General features: G+C 48.8%; 1 protein-coding gene across 1 annotated transcript in view; it reads right to left on the bottom strand.

Moving 5' to 3' along the window:
- Positions 1-13,512: 13,512 nt before the first annotated feature.
- LOC127214509 (nucleolar pre-ribosomal-associated protein 1-like) overlaps positions 13,513-27,219 on the bottom strand; it is a 68,763-nt gene continuing 55,056 nt past the window's right edge. The window contains 12 exon segments of the mRNA XM_051174907.1: positions 13,513-13,706; positions 14,599-15,198; positions 17,095-17,336; positions 18,378-18,575; positions 19,975-20,084; positions 21,452-21,607; positions 22,076-22,182; positions 23,257-23,298; positions 24,988-25,093; positions 25,348-25,519; positions 26,380-26,443; positions 26,549-26,659. Coding sequence (XP_051030864.1) covers positions 13,534-13,706; positions 14,599-15,198; positions 17,095-17,336; positions 18,378-18,575; positions 19,975-20,084; positions 21,452-21,607; positions 22,076-22,182; positions 23,257-23,298; positions 24,988-25,093; positions 25,348-25,519; positions 26,380-26,443; positions 26,549-26,659 — 2,081 coding nt within the window. The 3' untranslated portion in view covers positions 13,513-13,533.

Below are 27,219 nucleotides of genomic sequence, written 5' to 3'. Positions count from 1 at the left end.
TACTTGAGTTGTATTCTTTCATGATAAGCCAGAGTCCTGGGAAGCAGGGAAGGGGCTTTTTAACCCCTCAGTGACGTCTAGTAGTTCAGAACTGAGGTGACAACCTGGGCCTTAGGATTACAGCTGAATGTAAAAAATAATTTTAAAAAAGTTAAAAAAAAAAAAAAAAAAAAAAAAGAAAAGAAAAGAAAGCAACAACCTGGAAAAAAGACCATATTGTATAGGCTTCAGTTGCCTCAAAAACTCCAAATTCTGGACTCTACGGGTTACTTGAACTCATGTTGTTTCATGTTTTTCATCTGATTAAAGGCTTCAGTGATAGAAAAGAAAAAAGCTGAAGTAGGGAGAGGCAGGTGACTGCAGAGCTGGGCCCATAACCGGAGGGGGTCTGCCAACCTTGGGCAGTTACTGTCGGAACTGAGCTCAAGTGTTAGACTGTCCGCAGAGGGCAGCGACTTGCTTGGTGTGAAAACCACTTCTGCTGAGAGGTCAAAGCAGCAGAGGAAACAGGAGTCCCCTTGTTCTTCCACGGAATGGTTGCCTCTTTGCTTTGGAAATCCAAGCACAACTTCCTCCCCTTCTAGTCCACTGAGGACTTCTGAGAACCCAAGCAGAGAGTGCTTGCCTTGGCATAGCAGAATCAGAACTGGCAGGGTTCAAGTTGTCTGGGTGTTTCTGTTGCTACCCCAGCAATGGAGACAGGAGTCAACACTTAGAAAACAAGTAGGACAGACAGAAAGACCCCAGATCGGTGCGTAACTCCCAAAGGCAAAATCCCAAGATGCACCACGAATTAGCCGCTCATTCTAGTATCCCCCAAAATGTTGGGGATAGTGTCTAGCGATCATCATGTGAAGGAGTGAGCACATAACTGGGGTGGACCCCCATGGAAGCCTGAATTCCTCCTGATACCTAGTGTCCGCTAAGAGCTATGTAGACCTGTACCTTATTTCCGAAGAGTGCAGCCCTGTGGGATGTTGACCCAGATACACCTGCCTCTCTGGTCTGAACAAATGCAGCTGACCACCACCCAGCTGGCTCCTGTAAAAGCTGGGGTGCCCCTTCAGCCGAGTGGTGTGATTTTCCGTTTTCTTTAGCTGGTTGTGCACATGACAGAGGTTGCAAGTACAGGGTCTGCTTTCAGAATCCAAGCCAGAGGTCTACTGGTTGCTTAATAACACCAAGAACAGCCTTGATGTAAGTCAAGGGTACTGGCAGGCTTTCCTGCAGTTTTATTAACTTTGCATGTATCAGAGGCAAAAAAGGGTTGGCTTCTGTCTTGCTGTACCAGTCATTTGCTGCTTCTGGCATCTGATTTCTCGCCCACTTCCCAGTCCCTCCACGGAGTGGCAAGCTAGAGCTGAATGCGAAGCTGTGTTGCTAGCAGCCTGCTTTTCTTGCTTTGGAGTCTTTTCCAGGAGAGGCAGGATCCAGAGGCCATACATGGGAACAGGCCCCTGACCTTTCAGCAAAGCTATGATAAGCGGGCCCCTTGTCTGGGTGATTCCGACAGAAATGAGTTAAGCAATGTTCTTCCTGGGGCCCACAGCCCAGCCCCGGGTGTGAGCAGACACTGACCTCTGCAACCACAGCCATGGCCAACAGGACCAACGCCTCTGTCCCGTACACCAGCTATGAATACTACCTGTATTATTTAGACCTCATCCCTGTGGACGAGAAGAAGCTGAAAGCCCACAAGCGTAAGTCAGAACGTGGGAGGGCAGCCAGGCACAGGCTGGGCCCTAGACGAGGCACTCTTTGCTTGCCTTCACTTACTAACAACAGAAGAACCCCCCCCCCCAGCAGGGACATACCACACACACAGACAGACATGAATCAGGCATGGGATAAACTGTCCCTCTAGCTTGCTCTAAACTGAGCAGAACGTTCCTTTTAAAGACACACGCATGTGTATTTTGGGGTGGGGGCCGCAGTGCATCTGTGAAGGTCAGAGAGGACTTGAGGAAGCTGTTCTTTCTCTACCACATGGGTCCCTCACATGGAAATCCAGTTGTCAGGCTTGGCAGCAGACAGCTTTAGCCCTCTGAGTTTCAGAAGAATGTTAAGACAAATGCCCACATGCACACATCACACACACACACACACACACACACACACACACACACACACACACTTATGCTTCATTTTTCCATTCATTTTATTAGTATATATTAATTGTACAAGATAATGTTTTGTTTGTTTTTGGTTTTTGGTTTTTCGAGATAGGGTTTCTCTGTGTAGCTTTGGAGCCTGTCCTAGAACTTGCTCTGGAGACCAGGCTGGCCTCGAACTCAGAAATCCTCCTGCCTCTGCCTCCCAAGTGATGGGATTAAAGGTGTGGGCCACCAACTCTGGGCAAGATAATGGGTTTTGTTGTAACAGTTTCCATGCATGTAGACAGTGTAAATGTCTGGTTTTCTTTCTTTGAGATGGTGTCTTATTAGATAGCTTTGGATCGGTTGGTGCTCACTATACACAGGCTTTGCTAAAACTCACAGAAATCCTCCTGTCTCAGTCACTCAAGTGCATTACCATGGCCAGCTATGGACCGTGATCATATTCAGCCCCCTATGACCCTGCCTCACCCCCGATTTCCTCCCCCCGGCCTCCCTTTCCCCAAATAGCTGCCCCTGTTACTTGCATGCACTTTTGTCTCTCACCCTGCGATGCTGCAGATTGAACCCAGAGTGTCCATCACTTTGCTGGGGATTGAACCCAGAGTGTCCATCGCGTAGCCACACCCCAGCCCGTCCACTGCTCTCTCTTTTGAAAGTGTATTTCCTAACAAAGTTGCATTTGCCCAGGGCTCCGGCAAGCTGGGTGAGTTTCTTTAAACCGCAGAGTCTACTTTTTCTCTGTCCATATTTAGAACTGGGGGCTGTATCCCCGCTACCTCTAAGATGTTTGTCGCAATCTCTGCTAAACTGCCAGCAGCTGTTCAGCGTGGTCTCAGAGGACACGCATGCATTGACATCTATTTCTCATCTGCCTTCACTCACCTCTTGAGCAACTTGGCAGTCTGTGGATGTTCTTCCCTGATCAGTCCAACTATTCGGTCAAGGTCAAAAGACAGCCCAGGCGATGAGCGTAAAGGCTCTGTCCTGGAGCAGTGCTCTTGACAGGGGACCTGCCCCTGTCGACTCCATAAGAAGTCTCGGGCTCTGTGGCCATTCCCCACACTATAAGTGGAACTTCTCAAAGGGATGGAATGATTTCCATGTGGAAGGGAGATTGCTGGTTACATATCAGCTCAAAACAAATAAATGCTAGTGTCTCAGACAGTAAGCACAGGCTGGGCAGAGCCCCTGAGTACAGTATTCTAGAATATCATGTGGGGACAGGTTTGCTGTGTGTTGTCTGATGCAAGGGAGGGAATCGTGATGTTCAGGGCAGGATTTTGCACATGTGACTCAAAATGAGGAAGACATATCACCAGAGGGAGACCGTGGTAGGGCTGAAAAACACACCTACTTGTAAATATTGTCACAAGTTCAGAACCTGAGGACATGTGTTGATCTGGACAAAAAAGCAGGTCTGCCTTTCAGATGCAAGGCTGAATGACCTTCAGATGCTCTAACTTTCTGAGGGCAGAAGATGCCCCTAGATGTCACTTGTGGCCACCACCTGCTCTATGATGCTGCTCCACTGCTTTGGGTGGGAGGATTCTTGGGCCATCATCTTAGAGTCTCCGAGCTTGGCCTTGCCTGATGGCCTAAGTTTAATTCCTGGGACTGACTCCTACGGGTTGTTTTCTGACCTCCACACACACAGTACATAAATGTGGATAAGAACATATTAATTTGTAAGCTGAGGAGGTGGCTCAGTGTTTTAAGTGAATAGCATAAGGACCATAGGTTAGATCCCCAGAACTCACACACCAACCGGGTATGGGAGCCCAGATTTATAATCCCAGAACTCAAAGGGCAGAATGGGGGTGCAGAGAAAAGGAAAATCCATGGATACTCATGGGCTAGCTAGCCTGGGGTACACGGGAGCAATGGGACCTTGTGTCAAATAAGGCAGAAGGCAATGCCCAACAGCCATCTTACCTCCATTTGTGTGGCTTCACACTTAACACACATGGACACAATGTTAATTTGCATTCGAAGTGCCCCAGTTTCTTAGGTTAGTTATAAGTATGCAACAAAGGATAACAGATAACAGTTTTTACCCCAAGTCATCTTCGGTGCCTCAGGAGGAAAGGAGATCAGGGCTGAGCTAAAGGCTGTGGGTTGCCATATACCAGCGAGAGGTCAAAGTCTGCTGTGACCCTGTCACAGGCACTTGGCAAGGACATTGGCGATGCAGTTTTTTATGCAGCTCGTGACTGTTTCATGGAGATGTGTCAGCATAGTACAATATGCAGATAGGCATTTGAAGAATGCATCAGAGTTGAGGGGTTTGGTTTGTATCTGTCCCCTTCTTGGATGCCAAGCTAAGAAGAAAACAAATTCTATATTCCAATCTTACAAAGACAAATGAATTATTTTGATAAGATGGGCCTTCAAGGACTGGTTAGTGTTCTTATTCAGAGGGCAGTAAAATGGGTGGCCCTCCCTTGAGGACAAGTGGCTTCGGTGCTCTATCTACCTCTATGGTCCTCATGTCTCCTTTGCCTTAATTATGGGTTAGGGAGAATTTGTCATGGTACAAGTCAACTTCTGCTGATGCCCTGCCTCTGGCTTCAGTAATATTGCGTATTCACCCACCGCTCCAAGAGTTCATGGAAGGAGAGCGGAGAAACCATTAATCAGTCTCTTCAGAAGGCAAGAGGGGGCTCAGTGAGGGGGCTTAATGAACACACAAAACAGACGGCTGCAAATAACTCTTTTCTCACACAAGGAACATCAGTTTGAGACTTTACCTGTGATTTCAAGGTCTTCAGCAAGTGCTCCACACAAAGCACGTGACATAAATCCTGAAAATGATATTTAAAGGAAGATGTCACAATGTCTGATTTGGAATAAACTGTCATCAAATGTCCTTGTGGGGCACGGCATGTAAATGATTCTGTTATTGGAAACCTTTGCTTTGAAACTGACTTTAGACAACCACAGCACAGGAGAGAAATGATATGCAAATTTTCAGGGTGATTTGTTTCTGGAAACTAGTAAGAGGAGGGCTGTGAATATTTGATGAATATAGATAAACTTTGGGAAAATCTCTTTCCATGGCAGAAAGTGAGATTCCACTTGGATTTGTCCTGTTGTTGTTCTGGTATGTTCCATAAAAAAGCATGGTAAAGACCATTGATGGCATGAACAAGTTGGTGGTTCTCGTATACACAAGCCTGCCAGAGTAGGGTGGTGAGGTGAGGTGGCCCCATGAAATCCTCAGGAACAAGATGACTTGGAGCTTACCCCTCCTCTATCTTCCCTGAGACTCCATGCTCTAGGGTTCACTCATGACTGTGCAATCCACAGCTGAGCAGGAAAGTGCAGTATGGGAATAAGGAAGGGTACAAGGTGCAGGAAGTCTAGCCGAAACTGGAGGAAGACTCCAGGTCCAATTCTTCTCATACCCCATTAGACAGAGCCTAGCTGAAAAGGAGGCTGGGAAATGTAGTTTTTAATCCCAGAGAGCCATGAGCCCAGATGAAACAGGGGTAGAGAACAGACCCTAAGATTGATAACCTGTGCTCCGTGCCAGTTACCTTTATTCAGACCCCTCATTTTAGTGAGATCAGAGGACACCGTGACATTGCATCACCCACCATAAAACCCTCGACAAAAACAAGGATCGTAGTTTCCCTTAGAAACTGTAAGCATTGAAGAAGAGACCATGCCAGGGAATTATCCTGACATTTATTTAATCGTCTGACTCAACAGGGCACCATTGAAGGCAAACAACTATGGATGTAAGAAAATACGATTCAGACATATGAGAAAGTGTCAGATTGAAGGGGTTAAAATGTGAAGTTAAGACCAATCTGCCCAGGCTTTCACCACTTTGTTATTCCCCAACAAAGAAAAGCAAATAAGCAACAAGGACAACAAAAACTGAGGCCAGTTTCCTAGCAGCCCCCTGGGACGTTGGGGACCCCAGACAGGAACCGAAGTTTCCTGGCCCTTGCTCTACACCGAAGTATCTGCTCTGAGGTTGGAGCAGGAGATCAGAGGAGGAGGGAAGGAGGAATGGATGGAGGAGAAAATAGCGGGCAGGAAGGCAGGGAAAGGAAGTTGGGGGTTCTCCACGAACGAACTTGTTTGCTTGTCTGCCCAGCCAGGGTTCTTTGTAGAAACAGGCCTGTGGGCAGGTGTGGGATCTGTCAGAACCAGGATGACGGCTCTTGCCTCTAGAACACAATGTTCCCTGTGAGCCAGCACTCAAGATGAACTTTCGGCACAAGAGGAAGAGACTATTTTTCTTGGCTTTCTTTTTCAAAGGGGCACAGGAGTGAAGTTAGCACAGATTGACTAGGGACCATGCATCCTCATTTTGGTCTGACAGAACTTAAATTTCACCTCTTTGTAGGCAGTGAGTTCCAGGCAAGGGACTCTCCCATTTCCTGTGCAGTGTCAGGGATGATGACCAGGGCTGTGGCAGACAGTCGTCTGCTCAGTGCTTGAAGCAGTTTCCTTTGAACTTAGGAGGACCTACAGACCTCAGAATTTTCTTTTTTTCTTTTTTTGGTTTTTTAAGACAGACAGTGTTTCTCTGTGGCTTTGGAGCCTATCCTGGAACTAGCTCTTGTAGACCAGGCTGGTCTCTAACTTACAGAGATCCACCTACCTGCCTCTGCCAACCGAGTGCTGGGATGAAAGGCATGTTCCACCATTGCCTGGCAGAGTTTTCATTTTATGAAGAGGAAAAGGAGCATTGATGTCCACAGAAATCAAAACTACCCATCTGGAAGAAAATCCCAAACTAAAACGTTTCAGAAGTCATATGCTCATACCTGGAAGATTATGAAATCAACTGTTGCTCTCTGGGTGTTTGTGGATGTATTGAGGCATGCTGAGAAAACCTGGGGGCTTTACACGCACACGCGTGCGCGCACACACACACACACACACACACACACACACATGTGCACAGCCAGAGCTGGAAGGAGTTTAGGGTAGGAGGGGGAAGGCTAGGGCATCAGCGTGGACTGTGAAATGTGTAACAGGTACCTGTGATGCCCAGGGAGACTGGAGGCTAGTATGAGCAACACAGCCAGCCACGTGCGCCTCCTGCCAGGTCAGGGAAATGACTGCTTCTGGTAGAGGTGAACAGTTTCACAAGTTCCCGAACAATGCTGGCTTTTATCTAACTGCCAGAAATTCTATAGTCCAGGTTGAACTCATTTCTGGATATTTGGAGACCCTTTTGGGGTCTGGGGAATTGGGAGTTTCCTTTGGACTTGACATGTTTCAGCTCAGGCCACCCACTAATGACCTCACTTTCCACTTCCCGGGAACCCAGAGGTCCCCTTAATGTGCTTAACGTTTCTTAGCTTTGGGGCCAAAAGGGGAGGAGATGCAAGAGTTAGTTTGGGTCTTGGTTGTTCTTGCCTCCCTGGAGTGCAAATGCTGTAAAGGATGATAGATTACAAGGCAGGGGCTTGTGTGTGTGTGTGTGTGTGTGTGTGTGTGTGTGTGTGTGTGTGTATGTGTGTAATGCAGTAGGGTGCATATACCTGTGTAACCAGAGTTCAGTGCTGGGTGTCTTTCCTCAATTGCTCCCCACCTTATTTATGGAGATAGGGTCCCTCACTGGCCCTGAAGCTCAGCAACTCATCAATTGGCCTGGCCAATGACCTCCGAGGATACACTTGTCTTCACCCGCTAACCCCAGTTCCCCAGCAACAGGGTTACAGATGAGTACCTGGCTTTTCCATGCATAGCGGGGTCCTGACCTCGGTCATCATGTTTGAGCAGTAGACTCTTCACCAACTGAGTTTCCGCCACTGTCCTAAGTCTCATTAACTGTTAGGGGGCCACAGTCCACTTCTGCAAAGTCTTGTTTGTTTTTTCCTGTCTGGGACATAGGAAAGCAGAGATGACACTTTTCAAATATAGCCAGAGTTATATCTCCACAGACTGAAATTATCTAGGGAAGGATCAGGTGTGTACTTAAAGTAAACGTACCTTTCTCTTGTCCTGTTGACCCGGGTCTCCAGAGTCATCTGAAGGTGATTTAAAGTTGTGGCAGTCTCCTGCACTATTGTGCACATACAGTGTGGGCTTCCATAATGGACATGAGCATCTGAGCATTTTGGTACCCTGGGGGTGGGGTGGGGGAGCCAGAGACCTACTCCCAGCTCCATTCGGATGACGTACACATCCCTCACACTACAATCATTTCTTTGGATGATGGCTCATTTCTTTTCGTATAACATTCACAAATCACTTTTGTTTTGATATGACATATGGGCCCTCTCCTTTGCGTGAGCTCTCACAGCTGTGTAGCTATCCGGTTCATGCCAACGGAAGGCTGCACGGCAGGGCTAGTGTGCTTAGTAAGTACTTGCTGGGATACAGACTGTCTTAGTGATGGTCTCCATTGCTGTGAAGAGACACCGTGACCACAGCAACTCTCAAGGAAACATTTAATTGGGGTTGGCTTACAGATCCAGAGGTTCAGTCCATTACTATCATGGCAGGAAGCATGGCAGCATGCAGGCAGATGTGGTGCTGGAGAGGGAGCTGAGAGTCCCACATCTGGATCTGTGGGCAGCGGAAGAGAGAGAGACACTGGGCCTGGCTTGAGCAGATGAAACCTCGAAGCCCACCCCCAGTGCCACACTCCATCCCAGCAAGACCACACCTCCTGATAGTGCTATTCCCTGTGAGCCTACGGGGGGCCATTTCCTTTCAAGCTACCACACTACCCTTCAGTAGTCTACAGTGAGGGGTGTATAGGCTCTCCCAACTTGGACATCTTGTCCTGAAGTTACCTTGCTGTTCTCATAGCCATGGGTACCACCCCAAAACCCCCATAGTGTGACAGTTACCCGGCCCCCTGTCAAATGGCACTGACAGTCATAAACCCTCCACCCTGCCGGGTTCTGCATAGAGACAGAAGACGCTAAGCATGTTTCCTGGTTTCTGCCTGTCCACGGGCACACATACGGCCATGGTGATGGTTAAAACAGTCCACCCCCTGGCCCCAGGCCTCAGCCCACTCCCCCACAGGGGTAACAGACTTGACCCCCAACAGGACCCAATGATCCTATGTTCCCCCACCTAAGCTGGCCCTACTGGAGCCTGTCACCAAGACTACGAGAGTCCTAGACACACAGAGTTATGCACAATGAGAAAAAAAATCATAAAATCACTACTCAGGATTCAGTATCGCTGAAGAAAACTTGTGTGCAGCCCCAAGAGTCTGTTTAATTTGCCACCAACTTATATCTCTCACACACTTCCTTCCCAGTCAACAGCTGGAAGACACACCAGCTCAGAGGCCCTGGCTGGGTAACGCCTGGTCTCCTGACTTCTTGCCAAGGACCGTTGTGCTGTCACGCTGGCACAGCTGACTCTGTTCCTTCCCACAGATTCCATCGTCATTGCCTTTTGGGTGAGCCTGGTAACTTTCGTGGTGCTTCTCTTCCTCATCCTGGTCTACATGTCCTGGTCAGTCTCCCCACAGATGAGGTAAGTAGGGGTGCATGTCTGCACAAAAGCAGACATTAAACGACAATAGCATAGGGCATCTGCAGCTTGGGACAGCACCCATTCATGCTAACCATACATGCTAACCACTCATGCTAACCATACATGTTAACCACTCATGCTAACCATCCATGCTAATAATCCATGCTAACCACTCATGCTAACTATCCATGATAACCACTCATGATAACCATCCATGCTAACCACTCATGCTAACCATCCATGCTAACCACTCATGTTAACCATCCATGCTACCCATCCATGATACCCACTCATGCTAACCATCCATGCTAAACACTCATGCTAACTACTCATGCTAACCATCCATGCTAACCACTCATGCTAACCATCCATGCTGACCATGGCATCACATGACAGTCTACACATGCAGTAGTGGCTCTAGTCTGAGTACAGCCTGTGATGTTCACTTGTAGTGAGACAGCCCGGTGACCCGCTTCTTGGCAATTAATAGCGCCCGCTGTTCTTCCACAGGACCAAGTGGGGTTCCTAGCACTCACGATGGGCGGTCTCACCACTGCGATACCCAGCTGCAGGGATCCCACACTCTCTTCTGGTCTCTTTGGGTGGCACACATTTTGACACACACACGTGCATGCACTCACACACACAAACACAATTTCCTTTTTTAAAGAACCGCCGAGGCACTGTTTGAGGACCCTCCCCAGTCCCGCAGAGATAAGGGGGGCAGACAGGACAGGAAACAGAGGTATGGCATCTGATGGGCTTCGGCCCCCAGTGGGCCCTGTCCATGTCATTTTGTAGCACTGTAGCCACACGGAGAATGGCTCTCCAGCCTAGCTAGTCCCCAGCCCATGCTCACCCTGATGCTACATATGAGGCAGGGTCACCTCATTTTGTGAATAAAATCCAATGCAGGTGGCAAGCAGTGCCCATGGTCTATGCCAGGCAGCCCTAGGGCCTGGAAACCCACAAGACACAGTGTGGTCACAGAATGCGCTGACTCAGCTGTGTCTGGATAAAAGGCCAGTAGACCCGTGTGTGAGAAGTGATGAATACAGAAGTGAGAATATGCACTGAAGGGAGGGCTCAAGGCCTGGTTCCCAACAAAGCTGTCTTCCCCACGGACACAGGCACACGGAACAGGGGAGCCCTCCAGCTAAGGACTATTCTCTAGCCAGTCCCTTTGATGTTTGCCTCGTTTGCTCTGTCCACAGACACAGTACCCAGCCCCACCAAATATGCCCACAGAACCTCAGGCTCCCCTCCTGCCTCCAGAGGACCTCCAGGCAGACAACGGAGGGACCAGGCAGTAGGACTGGCTCTGACCAATAGTTAGAGCAAGAGAGTCCCTCGCCCTCAACCCCTGCACCTCTGGCTCTCCCCTGGGACCAGGCTTGGGATGGGGGCTCCCAAGGGACCAGCTGACCTCCGGAACCAGCAAGGTGCAGTGGTGAGCCTGGAGACAGAGCTTCTCAACTGTGGAACCGATGCCAGGGAACCAGGCAAAGGGAACCGATGAACTGAAACACTCAAACTAACATGGACAGCCATTTACAATGTAGCAAGAAACTGACCAGGTCGAAACCAAGTCTGGGAGGAGGACCAATAGTCTGGCTAGGATGGAGACGCTGCCCCAGACATAGCTGATTCTGCTGAACATGCTCAATCTGCTTACTGCTTACATTTGCTTTGGGATTCATGGGGAATAAAACAGGAATTGTACCCTTTGCTTTACCTCTGGCATTTCTTCTGCTGGAGCACTCCTGGTACACATGCTCCTGTGAGGGTGCTGGTGAAGTCTGCCCCAGACCTCCTAGGCCAGCTCAGCTGGGTCACACTGTCCCTTCCCCACAGCACCCCGAGAGCTTGACAGAAGCAGGGAGGGCCTGAATCCAGGGGAGCCAACCAGCCTCCAGCACTGTCCCAGAATGCTGAGTTCTCCAAGCTTCTCACTTTAGGCTCTGCTTTACGGGACTGTGGCTCTGAGAGCCCCAAACAACTATGTGTCTAGGAGGGATGGCCCTGGTTAAAGAGAGACAACACAGGGCCCGGAAAACTGGCAGTACACCCATTAGTGCACTCAGGGATTCCTGGGCTTTATTCTTAAATGATGGCTTTAGCTTTCCACACAGAGCTCATGCTGACGCAGCCTCCTGGTACTGACTGGGGTAGGTGACGGCAAAATAACAATGAGCAAACTCCTCTGAAAAATGTGTCACGTGTGTACAGTGTACCTCCTTCTGTGAAACATGTTGTATGTGTGCACGGTCTACCTCCTTCTGCGAAATGTGTCATGTGTGTGCATGGTCTATCTCCTTCTGTGAAATGTGTCATATGTGTGCACGGTCCACCTCTGAACATCACTTCTGGGAACACTGACCATCTCTAGATGCCCTCCTTCTGGTGCAAGTGAGGTGTGCTGTGGCGGCACTGCCTTCGGAACAAAAACCTCCACACGTCAGCACAGAGGCCATCTGTTCAGTATCACAGATATGTGCTGTGGGTCTAGAAGGTGAGTGTATAACTCCATGCCTGGTCCAGAAGACCATGCAGGATCCACTCTCCACAGGGTGAGGGCCAGGCATGGTCTCGCCAGCCTTGGGGATGGGGTCAAGGTAAACAAGAAGATGGAGAGGAGAGAAGGCGAGCTCCTGAGCTCATGCAGCTCTGTAGTCACTGTTGCCACCCAAGGCAGCATCCATGTCCCTTGTCTCTACTATAACCACCACACACAGCCAGGAGGGGGAAGGAAGGGAGCATAACCCACGACCTCTCACCAAACCCCACCCAGGGTCAAGGCAGAGGAGGCTGGTGCTATCAGACTGAATGTGAACAATCAAACCTCACCAAGTCACCGGGACACATGAACATAGGGGACAGTTGAGGACTGGCACTTGTGAGAGCCTGTGGAAACTTGTTGGTGTCCGGTGGTCCACTCCTTTGCTTTCAGTGGTCTGGGCTACAGGGACATGCTCCAGATCCTGTCTTTCTAGCCACTGTCCCTCTATATGACAGTCAGAGGTACTCATTAGTGGGACAGTGCCAACAGACCCAATCTAAAGGCACTTTCCACCTCAGCGTCCTGGGCTCTCCTCTGACTAACAGGACAGCACACGGATGCACGCAAAAGTGCAAACGTTTTAAGTCGAAACCAGCCATTCTCAGTACTACATACAGCACACACAATAAACTAAATCACCAGCTCACAGATGACAGCTCAAACACAAGGGACCAGTGTATAGAGCACCTTTTCTGCAAAATCATGAAATTTCATATACCTCTACCAGAGACAACACCTAATAACAATGAACCATACAAGTTACATTCTGAAATAAAATGCAGGTCTCTGAAATAAGAACACTTTGTAAAATGAAAGCAAAGTACAAAGAGACTCACAAAAATAGCTATTTATTATCAAAACACTGTAAAACTCAAAATCCTCTTTGAAATATAATTTAAAAACATAGAGTCTTCCCAAAGTAGAGGTGAAGGCATTTTGCCTCAGGGGCAAAGTACAACATATTAAATAAAAGAGCAAACTCAGGCAGGAGCTTGCTCATTCCCTCACAGAAAATGCCCGACTTCTCACAGAGACAACTTAAACACTTGGCATGTGCTGCCAAACACTCAATGTTCACATTTCAGCTTGAATCCATGAATCCATCCTGTACTTACGAGCATCACTGAGGGAGTTTGCTCTGCCAGGAGCTCTGGGACAAGAGCAGCTCTCCGAACGAAACCCCCCTCCCCCCCCCCGTGGGCCTCATGGCCCAGCAGTACCCCAGCCATGACAACCATTAGTATAAGGTCAACACCTGCGCCTCCTGTTGGTCAGTGAATAAGTCCTCTTAACCTTTCTTGCTGGCAAACATTTGAATGTATCAGCTCACACCTCCAGGAACCTTAGCATAAGCTTTCTGGAACCCGCTGGAGCGCTGGTCAGCAGGGTGAGTCAAGCATCTGAGCTGATACTCCTGCAGAGCACAACGATGTCCTCCGCCTCATCACGAGGCCCATCCTTTGCAGCCTCACAGACCATTCTGACATGAGCAAGGAAGGTGTCTGGCTGCTGGGCCCCCAGCCAGATGTCCTTAATGTACAGAGACACCAGGAATGCTGTGGAAGCTGGGAAGAGTTAACAAGGCCATTAGGATGTATACTTGCTCAGACAGAAAACAAACCACCACCCACAATGCACCAGGGCTTTTTACAGCTGCCACAGACACTGCCAAAACCCATGGAAGCCCCAGTGAGCATGAGGATAAAACGTGAATCTCCTCCTGTGCTATCCTCTCTGATCATTTTTAAGTTCATTTTCTTCTGATGAGTATACATTGACCTTAAAGAAGAAGTTACTCCATGTCCCATTCTGGACAAGGGCCTTATGCTCAGGCCATCACTGACCTGGCGTTTAGCATCTCAAAGAGCACACTTAGGAAAAGGTGAAGGTTACAGGCTCAAAGGCTCTTCCTGCTGCCATAAGTGAGGATGTGACAGGACCCTTTTGTGCTAAAGTGAGGTCACAGCACAGCCTTCTGGCCTCTCCCTAGCTCCCTAGCTGTTAAAGTGGTCCGTTCTCCCTAATGGAGGAGATACCTGCCACTCCTCAAAGCCACCAAGGCCGGAGCAGGCCACTCATCCTCACTATTGCATCCACGCCTCTGGGCGCCAAGCAGAAACTGCACGTGTGTGTGTGTGTGTGTGTGTGTGCGCACGCATTCACATGGGTACGTGTGTGTGTGTGTGTGTGTGTGTGTGCACGCATTCACATGGGTACATGTGTGTGGTCGTTATGTTCTAAGGGGGTGGGTGCCTGCCATCATAAGCATGATCGTCTCTAAGGAGAAGACTTGCCCTTCTGTTATGTTCACTGTGACTCCAGTCTTGGTGAGGATCCAGCTAAACATCCTGACTCCAGTCTTGGTGAGAATCCAGCTAAACATCCGGGTACCAAGATGAAGACATTCTACCCCCCTCCCACATTTTTCTTTAGTTCTGATCAAAGGGCCGACATTACCTCGCTTGGCTTCATACTTCTCATCCAGGCAATCCAGGAGCAGGGCCTCCACCACTGGGTGGAAAGGACCATCTACTGGGCCCTGGGCCTACAACAACCACAGCATGACAACGCTGAACTTGCAGGCCACGTCCTGTGCTGGCCCTACCAGGCCCTGGGCACCGCAGTGGCGACTATAGAGCCGCAAGATGCCGCTCTTCACAGCACTGTCCTTGAGAAGGTCTGCTACCACCACTGGGTGTGGCAAAATGTGGCTCTTGAGCCAGTCAAGGAGTCTTGTGGCCTCTGCCCTGCTGAGGGGGCTGTCAGCCAACGACCGCAACACCCAGCTGGCCACCAAGGAAACAGCAGCATCCGTAGAGCCCAGTGTCCTACTCCCAGGGGTAGCCTGGCACACAGACTCCTGGGTGGGGCCAGGGGTGGAGACAACGGGACCCCAGTGAGTCAGTGTGGCTCTCAGGAGGTCCTTGCATGTCTCTAAACTACATGCTTCCAGCCCGAGCTCAGCAGCCTCCTCCACCTCTACATGCCTCTTCCTTCGGTCTCGTGGGCCCTTGGCATGGGCGGCTGTCACAGGCTTGTTCTTATCCTTGAGCATTTCTGTTAAAGACAGGGAACAGGTGAGGTTGGGGTTGCCAGGTCCACGCTCTGTGTGTGTGGGTGTGTGCACACGCGCGCGAGTGGTGTTGGATTCCCTCGGAGCTGGAGTTAAGGGTGTTTGGTGAGCTGCCTGCCTGATGAGGGTGTTGGTGTTGCTTTGCTAGTCATGTGATGTCTGCCCTGCCACCTTTGGTTTTCATCTCCACCTGCCGCATACTTGCAGACTTTTAATATTTGTACAATTTAGGGATACTGGATTGATGGGAAATTCCTTATGAATCATTTATGCCTTCTCCAGGAGATTGCTTCTAAGATGCCCTAGGACAGTCCTGAACACACCACGCCCCCTGCTTTAGGGAGATGTCCTTATCTACTCGAAGGTCTTATGCCTTGGAGGCTGTGATACACATAAAGAGGTCTCTTTATAAGGTGATGAGACACTCTTGAAACATGTGTCCCTGTACTTACACAGGAACAAGACATTCAAACAAAGTAAACAAAAATGTCAACAAGATTTATTGGGCTAGAGCAGTTGGCGACAGATCAGATTGCAAACCTCTTCCCACTACACACTCAGGCGATTACGTGGTACGAAAGCAACAAAGTCAGATTAGCCGAGTTACCTCTGCCCTGCACAGAGAGTTTTACTCATGAAAAAGAATGGAGTGGAAAGACGATAAAAGACTAAGTCTGTCAAGATCTCCCTTCTTAGAGAAGCTGCCACACGCAGAGCCACTGTGGTATCATAAGACCAAGAAACAACCATAGAATGCCAGGATTAGACATATAGACTAAATGTATAAAAATATAAATGTAAACACTGTATTATGACAGAATTTCAATAACTGCTGTAGCAATGTTGGCCTGAGGGTATTTCTTAGGCACTCTGACCATCCATTAAGAGTTAATAATACACTGCTTGGAACGTGGCAGTATGCCCAGGATGGCTTGAATTTTGTTTTGGTCTAGTGTCCTTGTACCCACAAAAGCTACAAGCCTGAGAATAAGCTGGCATACGCCTCTGGATTCTTAGAAATTGGGTTATAGGGCTGATGAGTAAAAGTGGTTATGAAAGATAACTGTGTATCAATGATGTCAAAACTTCAGGGAAAAAGATTAGAAATGATAACACTGTTGTCATAGTTTACTAATGATGACTAAAAGATGAATAAGAGAAAATGTTAAACACATGTCCAAAACCAAAAATGATACGCTCTATGTTTTGGAACAACATGAATGCACCCCTACTTACTGAATTCTGTATAAATAAAGAAGCACTCAGGATGCTAGTCAGTCAGGGTGCAAGATTCTCCCGGCCACCATGGCCTGCTCACTTAGTTCCTTCTTCAACTCCTTACATCCTCTGCTGGGACCTGCATCTCCACAGGGGATGTGCTTTCGTTCTCCCTGCCCAGCTGTCCTCAAATGAAACTAGCAGGTGTCCCATGTCTGATCCCTCCCATCGCCACTCTTGCACCCATCCCCCAAATCCTCAGACCCTGCTGTCAGTTGGAGCTGGGCTCCAGCATGCTCCCAATGGGGCGGGGTTGAAGTGAATGGTCCAGGAGGGGGACCTGACCTTGTGGGCGATGGGATTGATGCATGTACACACTACAACTTAACAGGCTATGGGGACATGCGGAAACATTGGGAAGTAGATCACTAGCAGTGTACCCCTGAAGGGTGTATCTAATCTCAAGTCCCCCTTTTATCTTCTTAGGTATTTGTCACAGCGACATAAAGCTAACACACTTGGGTACCAAAATATCTAAAGGCAAAAAGGCCACAGGCATTGGGGTTAGAATTGAAACCCAGGCCCTCTCTTCCACGTCCCATCAGCTCCGAGGCACGGCTAAGGGAGGGCAGCTGAGGGCAGTGAGGAGGTCTGGAACTTACTCATTAGGTCCTTGTCTTGGTGCTGCTCAATGATGGCTTTCAGGGCTCCTTGGAGCTCTGTGTCTCTTTCAATGAGGCTCCACTTATGCAGGAGGACCAGGACATCTTTGGTGGAAAGTGTCACCTTGTTCACAGTGAATCGGCCCATGTCCTTGAAGGTCTTTAGAATGGTGGCCCGATAACTCAGCACAGAATCCAGTGTCCAGAAGAAGCTGATCAGCTGGGCAGAGGTCAAGGATGGCCTGTTTGGACGCCAGTGTTACAGACTGAGCAAAGCTGACCCTGTCCTGGGCAGTCGGGGAAAGTCAGGGTCACACAAACTACTTGTTTCTTTCTAAGTGCAAACCAGCCTGTGCTCAGGACACAGCGAGGGAAAGTGAGACACTCTAGAGAGACCTAGAACCTCAACTCTGCTGGAGGAAGAGAGTCTCTTTGGAAAGCTAAGCTAAACAGGAGAAGTTGAGCAGAAGATGGGAGGGTCAGGGCCATGGCAGTGTCCCAGAACGACCCTAGGATGCTCATTCCTCTCCAGCTCAGACAGGCCCTGCTGAGTACACCCCACAGGCAGCACCTGAGTGAGCAATGCTGAGTACATCCCACAGGAAGTGGACAGAAGAGAGCTTTAAATGTCAGCTGCTCCACACAAGGTTGAATATTAAACCATCATTTCCAAGGGCCATCAGCTGTCGGGAGGCAGTGTTCCAGACAACCCCAAAGTAAGAGGTATGGTTGCCCAGCAGAGTCTTAATGTAATGTGGGACATGAAACCAACTGCCCTGTTCTTATAAAACTGCCTCCACTCTGAGCCCCATTCTGCCCCTCCAACACCCCCCAGCATGAGAAATTTAAGTACACATTTTCTCCAACAATGAATCTGAGGAGAATTGCGTCCGCAGAGGTCCCTTGTACATGTGCATCTCTGGAGGCTGCAGAGGTATCGAGGAAGGCTTGTGCGTGCCCTGGCTAAGGCTAAGGTCACACGACACATGCTATTCTGCAGACCCGCATTTGTTCAAGCACGGTGGGGGTGTGGCAGACATTTCTCCTGCTAAAAATGCCCCCAGCTTGACGCACTGTGGGTTCTAGCAGTCTGCGGAGCACCCAGAGCCTCCACGAGAGTCTTGGAGACACTACAACAGGTGTCCTGATGCCGACACAGCACTCTAGGCCAGTCCACATGGCTCAGGGCTCACCTGTTGGGTCTGTGGCCACAGATGGCAGAAAGGAATAAACAGCACTGCCTCTGTTTTCACGGCAGCATATCTATGTCATGGTGGGCTCACCTCAGGTGCTTTGTAAGTGCGATGAGGACATACAGGAACTCATTGACGATGTGCAGGGCCAGCATCTTCTGGGACTCTTGGGAGCCAGGCCGGCCAGGTGGCTGCTTCCCCTGCTCCCCTTCTCTGCTGCCCAGGTTGGTCACCCACAGGGTGTGTAGCAAGGAGATGACATTGGAGAGCAGCTGAGTCTCCACAAATCTGAAAACAAATCATGGCAGCAGTCTAGATCACTGTCACCTGTCAGGGAGTCAGGGAGGCCAATTTGTGAGGCTGAAGTGGGGACCACAGAACAGGTCAGAATGCCGGTGACAGCCCTCCCTGCCTTCAATACTCTGACCTGTTCATCCCTCAAAGCATATAAGTAAAAACAAGTCAGGCTAGAGAGACGGCTCAGCCTTTAATGGCTAGGCTTACAACCAAAATAAGTAAACCAACGTGCCTGGTGTAGAAATGCAGCATCAAGCCAGGATGAGGCCACCAGGACATTTTCTAACCAGAAAACTGTCCCAAGTCCCCAAAGTACAGTAAGAACAGCACTGTGGTTATGGTAGCAACTTGAGCTATAGATGAAGTTATCACAGGACAGGCTATTAGCCAATTACATCTGTAAAAAAAAATCTGAATGCCTTGAAGTTGTTGATGTTGGAAGACAAGGTTTAAGCTGTTTCTTTCTTTCAGAAAGATTTTACTCTATTTGACATTTTGAGGCAGGGTATGGCACTCTAGCCCAGACTGGCCTTGAACCCCCTAGAATCCTCTGGCTCAGCCTCCTGAGTGGTGGGATTACACACACAAGAAACTTTAGAAAACTATCTTTTTAATGACAATCTCTGGCTGTGCTTATCTGCAGGTATGAGCACCTAGTTTTTATATTAGGGATAAAAGATCGTTTGACCTTTGGTTAAAAACAAACAAATCAATGAACGGCCATCTTCTACAACACCGGGTTATGACACGACAGTGTGTCACACCTCCTGGGGTGAGGGGCAGGCACCCTGAAGAAGTCATCTAGTGTTGTGACAAACAGGACAGTAAATATGCAGAGTTCCCATGTCAAGCTTTTCAAAGAGCTGAGAATTACTTCTGAAAAATGAACAGAGACCCAGTGGCCCTGGGCACATTACAGGTGCCCTGCCACAGACAGGAGTCTCCGGGGAGTGCTGCAGGCCAGAGTCCCCAGCCTTCCATACAGACTCACAGTGATGGAGGCGATGAGGGAGGACAGGCATCTTCTGCCCAAGCCTCCACACCGCAGCATGGCTTCTCCCTGCCCAACCCCCACCCAGTGCTTGAGAACTCATCTACCTTCACTGGGCATTGCAGAAGCTCAGGTGACAGGACACCCCAGGGGATGAGTGTGACAGGAAAAGGCAGGAAGGCAAGTGGGGCTCTGTCAAAGTGGATGCAGCTGTGCTGCAATCCCAGGCAGACAAGAGACCCTGAAAAGCAGTAGTTAATGGAGGGGAAGAAAGGCCCTTTGGCTATTCCCAGGAGCTGGACTTCAAGCCCACAGGAGTTCCAGTGGGATGCCACTGCACACAATCTACTGATACTTTAGCGATACTATGAATACATAGCTCATGGAAAAAGTTCTTACCCACTCTCAAGGATGTGTAAGATCCATGTTAAAAGGCTATAGTCACGTATGATTTCATAGGCAGATCTGGTGATGAGGGCAACATTCTGCAGAATTTCCAAAATCCAATTCTGCAAAGCACAAAAAGTCACTCCTGAGAGGACAAACAAACTTATTCAACGAAAAGTGAGTTTTCCTTCCCACTAATAGATTTTAGATAGGGACTCACACAGCCCCAGATTCTGAGGGATGAGATTGCAAGCATTAGCCACTAGGTCCAGACTGTATCAGCATGCAAAGGACAGAAGACAGACTCCCAGCAGTCACAGGTCTGGGGAGAGCCTCACTTCTGACAGTCTATGAAAATGACCCACAGCATAATGTACCATGAAAACCACATGGCTCAGACACACGATGGTCCCCAGACTTCCCTTAACTGCTTCTGGGCACCTCAGAATTCTCTCTATAAAAATAAAAAACTACCACACTCAAATTCCATTTACTGTAATGTGGTTCTTCATCCTGACTGAAAACCCCCACATCTTACATAAGACAAAAATAAAAGCTCGAAAGGTCAAGAATTAATCCTTTCCCCAGTTTCTTCTTTCAGCAGCCTGTGCATTTAGAAAACATAAAACGGCTGTTGGTCTCAGGGCAAACTCACTGGCTCTTGGTGGGTGAGGGGCAGCAGTCCCAACTCTCAATTCTTAGTTACTATGACTCCCCAGATCAACAGCAAGTTAGGAATTAAGTCTTTAATTAAAATTCATAGTGCCTTTGACTTTTAAAGCTTTAGTGAAAACTGCACACTGTCAATTTCCTTAGATGATGATGACCACACCAGACTGTCAAAAAAGAAAGGATCCCGCCTGAGATGCCACTCTAAAGCTTACAGATTGGTACATCATGACAGGGGAAGGGACACAAGAAGTTATGATCTCACAAAAAACAGAGAGTCAACTTCAAGTCTGCTAGTGCCTACAGTCCTGGTACATGAGAGGCAGGGTGAACGCTGTAAGTTCAAAGCCAGCAACACGAAACGCAGACCTCAGGCCAGTCAGGGATACAAAGTGAGATCTTGTTTCAGAAACAAAAAGAGTAAATTGCAGAAGAAGAAGAATATAACTGAACACACAGTGTGACTGTACACAGGCCAACATGTATGTTTTATGCTATGCATCCAGGCTGGCCTTGAGTCCTCCTGCCGCAGACTCCTGAGGGCTGGGTTCCCCTGCAAAGGTCTGTGTTTCCAGACACTACATGCAAAGCTGGGAGCTACAGAGCTCCCATCACTCATGTCAGATAATTTGCATTTTGGCTTTCTGGCCAACTCCACTGTAGGCTTATGGTCAGTAATTAGCAAAGAGGCAGAGCCCTTTCCTCCTGTCACCAAGGGTGTGGCAATAAGGCTACAAAGAAAACCACCTGTCTGTCATGGGACAAACAAGGCCAGACTCGACACATACGACGGCAGAGAACAGCCAGCTGTGCAGTGAACCTGAGATGCTCACCTGGGCCCTTGGTCACACAAGGGGCTGCTGAAGAAGGACAGGAGGGTGTGGAACACCCCTCTCCTGGAGCACAGCTCATAGCACTGTTTGTCTCTAATCCGCTGACGCAGAATTCCCAGCACCCATTCTTGTTCAGTTTTTTGCTAGGCAGACAAGTAAGAAAGCACTCTTAGATAGTTACAGCCCTTTCGTGGACAAGTAAGCACTACTGTTTCCAGGTGATGGCCAAGAGCTCTGGCTTTACATCATTAAGAGCCCCATCCCGTCTTTGATTCCATTATCAGCTCAGAAACCAAAGGCCAAGCGCGTCACACACTGGGCATGTTTCAGTGGGTGGGGTTTACAGAAGGGTATGTAATACTCAGTGCGCAGCCTCGGCAAGCAAACACAAGAGGGTGCTGCAAGCCTCTGTACTCAGACTTTCAGGCAAGTCTGAGAAGTGCCAGGGCACAGGAGTGTGTCTGCCTTTGCAGGGCAGCACAGATGGTTCCTTTCTGTGGCCTGGCTCTGCATTGTGTAGCAAGCTGTATTGCTGGGGGACACAGAGGATGCTGTGGCTGAGCAACCTTGTTCAGGTGTCTCTGGGGAGGTTGAGGACCTGGCAACACTACCTGGAAGTCAGAGCTGTAGAAGAACTGGTAGAAACCTGGAAGTTTGTCCATGTTCAAGTTCTCATGTGATAGCAGAAACTTGCTGATCTTCCAGTACATGTGCTACTCTGAGAAAACAACATGCAGTCACTGACAGTCTCACGGAAGAGACCGACAGTGTATGAGCTGGGGACAGATCCCTACCCAGCAGAGCTTCTGCACCCTTCTCCTGATGACTAGGCCCTAAGAAACGGCATGACTGGAAACCAAGACCACCTCTACATGCAGCTTCTCCACATGGCTTAGGAACTATTCCGGGGCTTGGCCACAGAGACAAGAGCACAGGGCTCACACTGCCCTGCTTCTAGCCTCTTCTAGAAAGGAACCAAACCAGGAGGGAGGCTCAGACATCGGGCTCTGGGATACAAGGCCGGGAGGGCACACATGTCCTCTTCTTACTACAGTCTCAAAGACTAGCTGCAGGGCCGCTGGTCACCAACACATGACCTTCCGTGGCATGAGGGCTGATGTGACAGCTATACCCAGGCACCATGGGCTCAAGGGAGGCTACAACCATGAACACCCGATCTCTGCTGGATTTTCTCCTAACAGACTCTTTTAAATCAGCAAAGTGATAATTATTTAGCCTCCGCCACCAGTTTCTAAGGCAGGGAACTATATGTCACGCAAAGTATGTGACAGAGGAAAAGCAGACCTGAATTCTAAGAGCAACTTGATTACATGCAAACTGCAGAAGCCTCAGATGGCCAGGAGCTGGGAGAGTCAGCTGGGAGTGTCTTCTCAGCTGAGATTATGACCTTGCTGGACTCCAGGGCCACCAACCTTCTACTGGTTTTCCCCTGATTAACCCAAAGAAGGCCTTCTTCTGGCGAATCAAGGCCTGTTCCTAGCATGTCCTTTCAGACCTGTGTTCTAACACTCTGGGTTACATGTACAGCATGACTCATGCTTTCCAGCTGAGTACTGGGGCAGCACACACCATGGTCTCTGCTAAGCATGGGTCAGTGAGAGACAGTGTCAGACAAGCAGCTATTAACTCAAATGGGAGTATGCTGTGCCAGGTAACCTGCAAGGGCTTTGAAGTGCATGACTCCTGAGCACTCTGCAGAGAAGACACCCAGGGGCCCGACTCCCAGAGCCTCTTTTCTGTCTGTCCCCTCCACCAGCATCTATGAGGGTACCTGGTTTCAAGATCTGAAGTATACATGGTGAACACACTCCAACTAAAAGAGACAAGCGATGAGATTAAAATCAGCTCTCATGTTGTTAAGGACACGCTCCCCTGAGAACCCACGAGTTAAAGCACAGGCTGGGAAAGAATGGTCAGATGACTGTTCAGTGGCTTACAGACTCAATTTTAGAGTTTTTTTAACAACTGGTGAGCTCTGATGTGGAAAGAGAACTAAAAAGCTTTATAAAAGCATCAAACTGTAGATAAAATTAACTTTGGACAACAAATGTATTTAAGAGACAGCTACATAACAAATATTCATGAATAGAATATGTTTGAGAGAGAACAGTCTAAACATTTAATTTTCACTCAATGAGAAAAGCTTGAATCTGATGGCTGGTATTATTTTAGTAACTACTGATGTTCTCAGACAAACGAATCTCCCATGTGTCCATGAGGAAGAATCAATTTCCTGTTGTGACTTTCTCTGCTCTCTACGGTCTTGGCTTTGTACTTGTGGAAAAGGACTGCTCTTGGGTGCTGAAAATATAACAGACTATTTAAGCGGCTACAAATGCTGTTCTGTTTTAGGAACCTTCTCAACAGTAATTTGGCCTTCTAAAACCACCTGTAACATCAGGACATGTCCACGACTAACACCAAAGCCCCCAAGTGTAGCCGATGTTAATGGATTGTGGTTCTGCTCCAGGAGCACCAGGAAGTGTGCCCAGTCTCTGTATGTGACATCCTCAGCCGTGAACTGTCAAAGGTCCTTCAGAGAGCAGAGTGCACAGGGCTGCTTCGCTGGGCACTGCTGCCTTGGCAGCCTGCAGCTGCATCCTGCTAGTACAGGAGCTGCTATGGAAAAGGCATCTGTCACTGCCACTGCTAACAGCTTTGGCGGACCGCTTCTTGGCCAAGCACTCAAAGAGGAGAGGTTGTAAGGTCAAAAACAGGTTTCCGCTCTACACAAGGGCTGAAAGTGAAGCTGTAAGACAGAAGAATCCCAGGCCTGACTTAGGACAATGCAAGCATGACACATGACTATGGTGGAAGCAGACTGCTCGGGCCCCTTCCGGCATGCACAACACGCAATACATGCGAGCGTGTGCACACACATATACATGCACGTGCATGAAAAACAAACCATAAAACTTTTTAAATAAAAAGGAAGCCATGCCTATAAGTCAAATGCAGAAATTATTTACTGTGTGCCTTAAAGTTTTAATTTTCTATCATCTAAACTTTAAAATTTGAATGCATTATCCAACACTAAAAATAACTAAATTCTCAATTCTGGGAAAAAGGAACAATACTAACTATCCCTTGTTCTTTTAATTAAGTATAGCTAAGGACATTGAACATAACATTAAATAAACCCATGAGCAAGCAAGATGACTGAAGCGAAGCCTGGCAACCAGAGTTGTATGACTGGGACTCATCCTTAGTGCTGTCCTCTGACCTCCAGGTGTGCTAAACATCCTATGCGTGATAATAAGGACTAATCAACAAACCAAAGCCTATCATGACTAAAAGGGAGAAAAAGAGCCATGCAGGGCTCTAGACCCAAGGAATGACAAGGCAGACTGTGCCCCATGGGCCCAGATTTGGTGCTGAAGAACCCAGCCACATAATCAAAACAAACAAAACCCTAAAAGAATGGTTTTTTTTTGACTGAGACTAACCTGGGGAGCTATAACAACAATTGGTAGCAATGTGACTGCAGAAGGCTGGCACTCACCTGGTCTGGTCAATTCCCAGAGATGGAGGAGAAAGCAGGGGTCATAGAGACTGTCGAGGTCCACTCTCACAGTATTATCTTTAAACATCAGTGGCTCCCCTGAGTCCTGAAATAGCACAAGCCGACAACATGCACATGGATGTGATCATCTGAATGGTGACCCCACTGTCCGAGCATATAAGCAGTTCAATAAAAAAGCAGTTTTCACATGATAATGTGATCCTTGACACTTGTTTCAAGAGAAGCTTGTGGGGCGTAATAAATAAAACAGTGTGACCCAGCCTCAGTATGGACACTGGGGGTCCAGTCTGTACCCCTGAACAAAGGGGGGTGGCAGGGGGCAGAAGGGCAACAGCACACCTCAGTGGGCAGCAGCCTCCGGTGCTGTGGGAAGTGCAGGATGGTTCGCATCGTACGGTCAGGGTCCAGCAGGCAGAGGATGTCCCCAACCCTTGGCTGCTGCCACAGTGACTTTCCTAGGCTTTGGCATGTCTTGTGATGTTCAATAGCTGCTGGGCCCCATAGCAGAACCCTAGAGCCAGAGAGAAATACAGACTGGTCACAGGACCCACCAGGAACAGAATGATGACCGCAACCCCAACATCCAGACCGTAGCTCATGCCAAATGCCACTCTGGGTAAGCACTTTGTATTCCTCACGACAGCTTCTGAAATTGGCATGGTGATGGGGTTGCTGAGGGTGCAGGACAGCAGGTGACAGCAGCAGAAGTCCCCACCCATACACTACCACACTGCTCTACTCCTAGAGTATCTGGCTAGACCGAGCCTTCTGCACGCATTATTTCACTTAATCTGTGCAAGGATCCTACAGCCTACATGGCATTTCCTGTGCAATGGGGGAGAGGTACTGAAAGGGCTGGGGAAGTTGTGTGGCCATTCACTTGCCGGCTGGTGAGTAGCAGAGCAGGGGTCCTATGTGACGGGGTCTGGCTCCAAACCAAGCTGTAGCAGCAGCGATAGGATCCTGACCTCTGGCTGCCCACAGGAAGGACCAACTCATCAGGACTGCTGTTTAAGTCTTTAGTCAGCCCTGTCAGGAGAACCCACTCTGTGCAGCCCGGTAATCTCCTGCAGCTGCCCACAGAGGCCCAGAGTCATGGCAAGTACTATGGGTGGGTCTGGTTGGTTCCTGCCAACATTTACATGGAGGCTTTGTACTTGACCTCCCAAAAGTGTGCACTGTGGCAAGAACATGCTACACATATGCCTACACTTATACAAAATAAGGAATAAAAATATTAATAATAGTTTAAAACAATAATGACAAGGAATGAGAAGTCTCGAATCTAGAGCTCCTGGAGAAGGGGCTTCACCCCTGGGCCTAATGTCTCACTGTCCTTTGTTCATGACTACCTGGCAAGCTAGCAATCACCTGAAGCTGATGAGACTGAGGTGGTTCTGTTCATATGCCCGAAGGAGAAGTAAAATCTTTTGGTCTAGAAGGCAAACAAAGCCACTTTTAGGACACCGGGCCCTTCAAATGCACAAGAGAGTCCACCCCACCAGCCTGGCTGACAGCCTGGCCATCAGGTCCTCCTCACCCAAGACACTGAGGGTGGCACTGTAGGTCCCAAGTAGCACAGCAAAGTGGCTGTTCTCACAGACGGAAGGGCACAACTTCACCACTGAGTACATCAGGTCCACCAGGGCTTCTGCAACAAACAAGGGGCATGATCACCAGGGGGACTTTCTCAGGACAGTAAGGAGCTGCACTACAGTGGGCCCTGGATGCTGGCCCTGTCCTTTCTGAGTGAGGGTGCCCTGTGGGCCTCCCACCCATCCTCTTCCCCAGGGTCCCACTTTTGCATTCCTGTAATAACACCTCCAGAATCACCATCTCCACAGCCTCACAGGGCTTGGGCTCAGGATCGACACACCCCTTTCCAAGCCTAGGATTTTAAAACCTAAGCATACCACCCCAGGTAGACCACCATACTTGCCAGCATTTACACTCCCTTTTACTCTCATGAACCAATTGCATCTAACATTTTCTGTCGTTAAGCTAACTGTGTAGATAGACACGTCCTGTGCTGATGCCTGATGGTCTGGGGGTGATGGCTTTGCCTCTGCTGTGTGCAGTGTTGCTTTGAGTGGACAGGGACATTCAGACAGCTCTGACACTGCAGGTTACACTGCTCTGAGGACTTGTGAGCATGAAGTCCAAGCTGACTAAGTTGGAGACAGAGTGGAAAAGAACAGTGGACTACCCCAA

This window comes from Phodopus roborovskii, unplaced genomic scaffold (genome assembly GCF_943737965.1).
Source record: "Phodopus roborovskii unplaced genomic scaffold, PHOROB, whole genome shotgun sequence".
NCBI classification, from domain to species: domain Eukaryota; kingdom Metazoa; phylum Chordata; class Mammalia; order Rodentia; family Cricetidae; genus Phodopus; species Phodopus roborovskii.
This window is presented reverse-complemented; position numbering and strand designations above follow the sequence as displayed.